The 9025-nt window shown below is 34.9% G+C and overlaps 1 protein-coding gene across 1 annotated transcript; it reads right to left on the bottom strand.

Moving 5' to 3' along the window:
• On the bottom strand, nt 1-6770 carry LOC126619503 (uncharacterized). The gene is made up of 3 exons (XM_050287900.1): nt 6340-6770; nt 690-778; nt 1-517 (listed from the first exon to the last, which is right to left on the bottom strand). The coding sequence occupies exons 1-3, from the start codon at nt 6401-6403 to the stop codon at nt 365-367; spliced, it is 306 nt and encodes a 101-aa protein (XP_050143857.1). The 5' UTR covers nt 6404-6770; the 3' UTR covers nt 1-364.
• Between the last annotated feature and the right edge of the window lie 2255 nt (nt 6771-9025).

Raw genomic sequence — 9025 nt, 5'->3', positions numbered from 1 at the left:
TTACCAAACAAATAAGAACCTTTGACTTTAGGCACAAATTGAGCAACTAATGTTAGCATAATCGTATCAAAATATAACACAATCCTGAAAACGATAAGCTAGGAATGTTATACTTATTCCTAAGATAATGTTCGAGTGCCAAATCAAACGAATTAACCTGACTAAGCATGAACCCCGTCATCACTGGCTTGCTGGGAAGGTGTCAGCGGTGGTAAAGGCCGCATTGGTGGTGGTAAAATTGGGTAGGAAGGTAGGGTGAACCCAGGGATACGAGCCTGTAGCTGCTGTGTAACATGTTGCGAACATTGTATTTGGGATGTGATGAATGCATGTTGAACAGCTCTCTCTGCCGCCAACTCCTTCTTCAATTCTTCAATGAGGGATCCTCTGTCAACCAACTTCCCCAGTAAAAGCCAAATGGTGAACGCTGATGCCTGAGAAGACCCCTCGGATGCTCATTCGCATTCGCCAGTCCTTCCTGGAAGATTGTCAACGTGGTTGGAAAGCGAGAAACCAGCTTGAAACAACAGAACAACATACAATGAGCTTAGTTAACAAGACAAAGGAGCATAATATTTGTCACAAGAGTAGCAATATCAAACTACCGACAAGTCTAGACACTATAAAAGACACGAAGCTCTATGCTAACTATCCCGGGAGAAAAATCAACTCGAGCAGGAGGAACATACTTTGGAATGCAAGGCTTCAAAGCTGGTATACGGTGCTCGAATGTCACTTCCATACCATGAACTTGCTGGATGAGTCAAACAAACGGCTCCTGCATATACATACGTAAATCATCGAGACTGCATCAGATACTGAGAAGAAGGACATGGACAGTCGATATAAGTGTGACTAACTAGACGGAGACCTCAGGAACCAAATGAGTACTCTAGCAGAAGACGATCTAGAATTGGGTCAATCACGTTTATTTCATGTCATTTGTTTTTCCACATATATGTCACCTATGTACAACTATATCATTGCTCATTCTGATGTAGGAAGGGACCCAAGGGTTAGGGTCCGCCTTGACCCATGAGGGAGCGTAGATGGTGCTCCCGACTGAGATTGAGAAACATCAAATGGGAACAAGCTTTTACACTAGGGGCTTCACAGTGAAATGGTAATTTCAAAGGGGTAAAAATGGGCCTTTATTTTGAATTTTTTTCCCTAAAAAAATGGGAAAATTAACATTTCATAGAAATTTGCTTTGTGAATTGGATCCTCTTATGAGAAGGAGATCATGATCCTCCTGACCCACTAACACGGGCAATTGAATTTTGATCCAACGGTTACAAATAGGGGCACCTTTAAAAGTTATAATAATTGTAGCCGTTTGATCAAAATCCAACAACTCGTGTTAGTGGGTTAGGAGGATCCTGATCTCCTGCTCATGAGAGGATCCAATTCACAAAGCAAATTTCTATGAAATGTTAATTTTCCCATTTCGTTGCATTTCGTTGCAAAGGCCGAACCAAACAGCCGGTTCTTGTAAGACAGGTTCCGTATTTTCCATTTCCGGCATATTGCCCCGCCCATTCCAAAAACATTATTTTATTTGGGCTTTAAAGTGTTGGGCTCTTATTTATGGGCTTTGGGTTCCAATGATGGGCCAATTAAATGACATTGGCACCAAGTGGTTGGGGGTATTTTTTTGTAACGACTTGGAAATGTAGAACAAAGTTGACATTCTACAAACGACATAAACTTGAGAATCGTATGAAAGTTCCCGGAAAGACGCATGAAAAATCACGACCTTTCTGCATTGGGATTAAACAAACGAAAATAAAATATAAGGAGTTTTAACGAAAAGCCCACGCTACTGTTCACTTTAACAAAAAATCATATTTTTACACTAAAAAGTCAAACATGCTACTATTCACTTTACCCTTTATTTTGTCCTTATCATTAAAAATCAAAGTTTTCAAGCCTTTTTTATTAGTTTTCCTTAAAATATATGCTCTGCCACATTTTAACTAAATTTTTTTTTTCTTTAAGAACCAACTGGTGGTCTCGCCACAACATTGTATCATTTCAAAAATCGGAAAGACTCACAGAAACGTTTCAACCTCCCATCATAATTATCGTGCGATTTATCAGCGTTAGGACTTTTAATCAAATATGTTTTGGAACAATGATGTTTACATTAAGATGTGAGAGGTGAGAGGTAAGAGATTCAAGATAAATCAAAGAATGAGTCAACCATAATAAATTAGTATCAAATTCATCATCAATAGAATTCAGATGTAAAGCCTCATATTTGAACGGTCATGATTAAACTATATCATCATCAACAAAATTTAAATGTTAACGTGATTTAATCGTGATCTAACCAACCAACTGCTCAATTGATCAAACTGACGTGCCTGTTTTTCCCTCAGTTGACTGAAAGAATCTACGGCAACGAATCTAGCTGGGATGCAAGACAGATAAGCAAAAATCAGGACCACCGTCCGATTGAAAACGACCTTTGCATACAATTATTATTATTATTATATTAGCTTAAACATCTACAGTCTTGTTAATTTGATCCGGCAGACATGGAACACCTAGGGTTCAAGGGTCATGTTCCAATATTGTAAAATAATGATTAAAAAAACTTGAGAAATTGGATTTTTTTATATTTATTTTCTGAGAAGAAATCAGGAATATACGTATAAATAAATATATATTTTTAAGTGGGTAGGTTTAGGTGGGTAGCTGAGTGTGTGGGGTTGGATGACTTGCTGCAAAGGTAGCATCACTGGATTGTTTAGCTGTAGTGCTACTTACATACCTATTTTTTTATTTTTTATACACTTCTTTCAATTTTTGACCATCAGATTGAACGGATTGAAGAAGATTAATAGATAAAATTTAATATTGGTGTGTGAGAAGTAAAAATAAGTGTGTGAATAGTATTACCCTTGTTCAGTTGAAGCCCCAACTTGACAGCTGTTTAAGGTAATTCTTTAGGGTTTTGCTTAGGGTTTGGTGTGATTATATTTTCACTTACTTGCCTGCGAAGGAAAACCAAGATTAATATATAGATTATGTGGATAGAGGTTGATGGTGAAAGTTTGTGAGAGGGAGTTTTAATTTATTGATAAGCTCAATCTAATAAGACTTGTTTACTTGTAAGAAGCACAAAGAATGTTATATACATACATATATATATATTTGCAGATTCAAGAACTTTGACTAGAAGAAATGAAGAAATTGAGAACACATGTGTAAGTAGGTGGTGAGATTTGAAAGATTGAATATATAGTTCTCGTAATAGAAATGAAAGTTAATGAAGCAAGTTCTGTGCATGATATGGACAAGTTTAGGGTTTTGTATAATTTAATATGTTAGGGTTTTGCAATCATCTTTACAAATTACAATTAAGATCAAAATTTTGAATCTGTTATATAGAGAAAAAGAATAACCGTATATATGGTTTGTGCGTTCTGAGTTTTTTTTTATTTTTTACCGCAAACTCAACGTAAGAGTCTTGATATTATGAAGGTCTGTGATATTTATCAAACCTGTGCGTCAGAGTATGCGCGCAAGCTATACCCACCTCGTATAACTTGGGCAATATGAATTAGAAAAACTAATTAGCCGATATAGTTTTCGTTCAAGCTGAGAGTTTTGATAGATAACTTTAACCACGTAAAATGACCAACTGAAACTCGTATTATCTAACTCAAAGAAAATAAAAGTGTATATAACTAACAAGAAACCTCTAGTAAATCGTCTTAACTACTTGAATTACAAACATAGATTAGATTCTAAAATTATTTGTAGCCAATAACTCCAATAAGGTAATAAGAATATAACTAAAGCATGGATTAGTTATATATGAAGCCATGCCCACTTGTTTTGTTTTTGAGCCATATATATAAATTATAATCAGCGGTCTCAATCTTTGATTCTCGTCTCTCCCCACCGTATCTCCATGCATCTTGTTGTGGAATCCTCGTCCACCCACTGTCTTTAAGGTTCTCCTACTTCCTCTTGGTCTACTATTCTCTTCTTAAATATTTCTACCCTTTTGGACCTTTACCCTGGTCCCATTCACAATTCCATAAAACCTCTCTACGACTTGGTTTTCACTATTTTCCCGACCACAAATATCAAATGTTGTTTTCACTCTAACTTAGCATTAAAATAAATAAATAAGCGGTCTTTTTAGTGTCTTTTTAAAGCACTGTATTAGCTTATTTTCTTTCCTACAATTATTAAATATGCTTTAATGTTTTGGATCTGGCTAAGATTTACAGGTTTTCTGCGTTAAATATATCTTAAGCTATGGACATCTTACTTCCGGGATGTGATTTAATTATCGATTCCGTTCAGCTTTTAGATTATGTTTCAAGGACTATTCGTTCAAATAAAAAGGCTAACTCTGTAGAGATAAACTACTCTAATATACTATGAAAGAAATTGGGTTTAGCTTTTGATATCCTCATAATTTTCTTTTCATCTTTATCTAACAAACTGTGTTTTTTACTCATTTTACATGACCAAACAATTTTGGACGGACTTGATCTTTGCAAGGAAGACCCTTCAATGAGGATCTAAAATACCTGATCATTGAAATACATTATAAGATAAACTTAAGAGGTATATATGTTCACAACTGAAGAAAAAAAAAAGATTGAGAACAGTTTGAAGTTATGAACATCTTTAACGTAGAAAGTCTGCATATGTGTGCGTTTGTGCAAATACACAACTTGTACAAGTCATTATCTGTGGCCTACTTGTTAGGTAACGAACCATGCGCATGCCGCCCGACAACGCAACCAGCCACTGGACATTTGCTCAACGAGTGGTCACCCCATAATAAATATATTTAAACCTAAAAGTCTAACATGCCAATATACTGATATAAACATATCTTGATGTTTCTCAATTTCCAACTTTGAGTAATTCCTTCAAACTAACCGAAAGCGAAGTGTCCTCCTCAATTTCTAACTTTGCTTAGACACCACGCATCACCGTGTTCGGTGTTTCAAACACAAAGCGAGATTTTAAACTACTCTAATATATAACGAAAGAGATTAAAACTTGACTGTAAAATGATCGATATACTGACCATCTAGCCTATCCCACCCTATTCCAAATCTGTTCTTAAACACATATACCAAATTTATAATAAAAGCTCTTTATTCAGTATAACACTTATTTAACAGACGGTTTGACGAATTATAAAAAATACGAATTCTTGATGCACAAAAACTCTCCAATAATTTGGTTTTGACATGTAGTTGGAACCATGTTTAATGGCCGTTAGGCGATGGAAACTAGTCATCGACAAAGCCTACTGCAAAGAGGTCTATCACTTGATCATCATCCATCCACTAATTAGCCCTAAACACATTGAGGGTGATGTGGTAAGAACTAACACAAAAATTAAATCCTATTAAGATAGTTGTAGTACGCGTAAGTAGGGATCGTTCTAGGCCGGGGATTAGTTAGGGATGCTAATCAACACAAATTAAACTTAAAAACTGAAAACTAGACTCAAACAACTCAAAACAATCTAAACTGACTCAAATAACACAAAACTAAGTTAAATTGACTCAAAACAAGAACTAGAGGGTGATTTGGATGAAAATTAAACTAAAAAGACTCAAAATACTAAATGGGAGTGGTTTTGACGAATTTAAAGTAAACCTAAGTACTTGCATAAACAAACTAAAGGTAATACGTAATTGGATGTTTTTAGGGGTGAAAGGCTAGCTAAAGGGTCCTTCTCCACACATAACACATATGCATACAAATCGATTTCCAGTTATTCTTCATATAAACCATGAATGACAATGTCCCAAATTAATCGTGAAAAGCACAAATTAACTTTCAGATTTTCCTAAATTCATTGAATTGGACTCAGTGACGCAACCAAATTATTGTTATCAAGTTCCCTACATGAACTGCATAATAGAGATACATATCAAAGATCATTAAGTTCTATGAAAATCATAAGCATTGACAAGACATTTGTCACTATGAACTGCATGATACTCCTGCCAGAAATTTACTTAACACGATCGTGACTAGCAACCTCCACTACTTGTAAATATAAGTTGATAACTATTAGGTGAAATTCCCTTATATTTTAGCATCAAATCCCTGCATGCAAACTAAGTGTGCACCCTTAATCAACACACAAGAACAAGTTATCAATCAAACGGATAAGTAAATTGCATTCACGATTCATGAAATTATAATTGGATGTAATCAATTCATATCACATATATGTTCATGGCTTTGAATTCTCCTCTAACTAAAACGAAATTAGTTCCACATGTTCACAATTAAACAAAACCAATCTAATTTAAACATTGAACTAAAACTAAGGATAGAATACACCTAGAAATGTTCCAGCAATCCAAAGCCTTGAATGGCAAGCACGGCTCCAAGGGTCTCCTCTCATTCCTTCCTTGCAAAGTTGCGGCACAAATGTAGTTTTCTGATTTTTTGGCTCTTGTGTGTGTGGTGCGAAATTGTGGTAAGAGATGGGTCATTTATGAGTGCTGTGACATTATGTATTTATAGGGAGAAGGGAATGCACGGCAAAGGCTGAGGAGGAAGGGAATTAGGACTCCAAATCAGTAAGGAAAAAGGACACTTCTCATCAGATTCCAGGGAGGAAAATGATTGGTTCTTGCGACAGGAAACGTAACTTCTAGAAGGGCTAGGTGCGGCACCAATTTAGGGATAGGGTCTTGGCTTCTAGAAACCTGATTTGTAGGTGATTTAATGTGAAATTGATCCCCCTTGCAGCTGGAATTAAGGTAGGATAAATTAGGATAGGATAAGATAAGATAAGGTTAGTTTGGATAATGTTGGATAAGATAAGGTTTTGGATAATGTTCCTTCATTTTAGTTGATTCCTTATCTTATTTGTCTTGACTTTATTTCCTTCATCTCTTCAGCATATTCCTAGCATCTTGAACTTCAAAAACGTCCATCCACCTTGCTCCATACATATGCTATCCATTCATGGCCCAAAACTACTCTAAAATGCTCTAAATTGCACTTTCTTGCCAACTTTGTCATTTAAACCTGAAAACACACGAAAATAGTTTAAAACACTCTAATAAGTAGAAACTAACTACGTAAATGCAAGGAAACAAGCTAACTAAGTCGCATAAATATGCTCCTATCGGAGGGGGGCAAGATATCTCAACTCTGAGATACTATATGTTTATCCAACATAGGAAAATCATGACGCACACTATGAAATCATCGCACCATATAGGAACATGTCAAAAGTGAGTTGCTTACTGCTCAGAAAGCAACACCCTCAAACCCTTTGGTTGCCTTGTCATTCTCTTCCTCTTCCCAAAAGAAAACAAGTGCCAACGACGTTACAACAACAAGAACGACTTTATTTGTTAAAACCCAAAAACCCAAGGTTAAGGGAAAACTAATAGTCTCTTTCACTTGATTAAAGACTTAAAGCCTTTATCTAGCTCTTCCCTTCCATCTCTAACCCTAACCCTAGCTGGTTAGTTATTATATACATATAATTATGGATGTATTGACCACGATACAAGATAATATCCTAGTTGAGGTATTTATATAACGTGGGATTATGGACAGCGTTGGCTTTGTTGCTCATCTATGCGACACACAGTGGCCTGTTTTTTGGAGTATTAGAGATCTCTATATATATGGGGAGATAAAGTTAGGGAGGGAGTCCTTTTCATATTTCAAGTCTCAACCATATACGTTCACGTGGATATATATATATATATATATATATATAGACACACACATATATGTGTACATATATATATAGTTCAAAGGTTAATCAATCAACGGATGGTAGGGTAAGAAATACCGTCTTCATCATTAACTTCTTGGTGTAAATTGTAATCAAGCTTAGCTAACTCTCTTCTCATCTCCTACCATTCAAACAAGCTAGCTAGGTATGATTTGTAACATGTAAGTAAATTCATATTTCCAATGTACTAAGAGATGATTAGAGTAGTCATTCACACATACAAATTACTGAACACGCCTGAACTTACACTTGACGTTAATCCTTCACTTGTGTAGGTTTTTTTATTGTTGAAAACATTATAAGATAGCAAAAAATAAAAAACATAAACTCAACGTGAATATCATCCTCGGTTAAACAGACAATATGTGTCATGATTTTAATTAGACGAGAGATTAGATGATGCGTCACCTTCGGTTTGCTCCTTATTTTTTTGTCACCCAAAAACACAAGAGATTTTTCAATATGACCGGAACATGGGATGCTACATCACGTGTCATTATACAAATGTTGGGATATGTGTGATACAAAATTAAACTTCACACTATTTATATAATAACACGTGGTGTACCACTCATATTCCGGTCACAATGAAAAATTTCTCAAAAAATACCCATTGCAAGGAAATAAATTAAACTATTCTTCTATTCTTTTAGAAACGAGATTCTTTTTTAATTTTTGGTAATAAAATTACATTCCAAAGAAAATATATAAGAGAGTAAATTAAGAATTTGTCCATAACTATGGTTTAAATTTGATCTTTGAACTAAAAATTTGTCAACTGATGTATGAACTTTTTTTTTTTTTTTGGTGGACTGATGTATGAACTTAACAAATAGCACAATTGGTCCATTTGCGAGATTTACATCAATTTAATTACGTGCAGGACATGGGACCCATACTTGGTTCATGAACTTTAACTCTGATTTATATTTGGTCTCTGAGCATTAGTTTAGAAACAGTCCATGAATATTCACTCTAGTTTATATTAGGTCTCTAAGCTCATGTTATTTTATAAAAATATGGAAACATACATGTGCCACATCATCAATTTTTTAAGGCAGTTAATGACAAGAACCAATGATCCACATTTTGTTAAATTCAATAACCTAAGTTAATAAATCTTTAAGAATGTTAATATTGACACTCTAAAAATTCCATTGGCACTCCTTAAAAATGTCTTATCATTTTTAAATTTAAAGTGCAAAATACGGTCTTTGAAGTGTTAGTCAACTGTTCATTTTTAATTTAAAAAATAAATATAAACTA

Source organism: Malus sylvestris, chromosome 4, assembly GCF_916048215.2.
Source record: "Malus sylvestris chromosome 4, drMalSylv7.2, whole genome shotgun sequence".
Lineage (NCBI taxonomy): Eukaryota > Viridiplantae > Streptophyta > Magnoliopsida > Rosales > Rosaceae > Malus > Malus sylvestris.
This window is presented reverse-complemented; position numbering and strand designations above follow the sequence as displayed.

Bases quoted from the DNA above. Each gene is read 5' to 3' on its own strand.
- LOC126619503 (XM_050287900.1), bottom strand. From the start codon at position 6,403: ATGAGAGGAGACCCTTGGAGCCGTGCTTGCCATTCAAGGCTTTGGATT. The intron at 779-6,339 runs GTGTATTCTATC...ATGTATATGCAG, and splicing joins GATTGCTGGAACATTTCTAG to GAGCCGTTTGTTTGACTCAT. The intron at 518-689 runs GTATGTTCCTCC...TGTTGTTTCAAG, and splicing joins TTGAAGCCTTGCATTCCAAA to CTGGTTTCTCGCTTTCCAAC.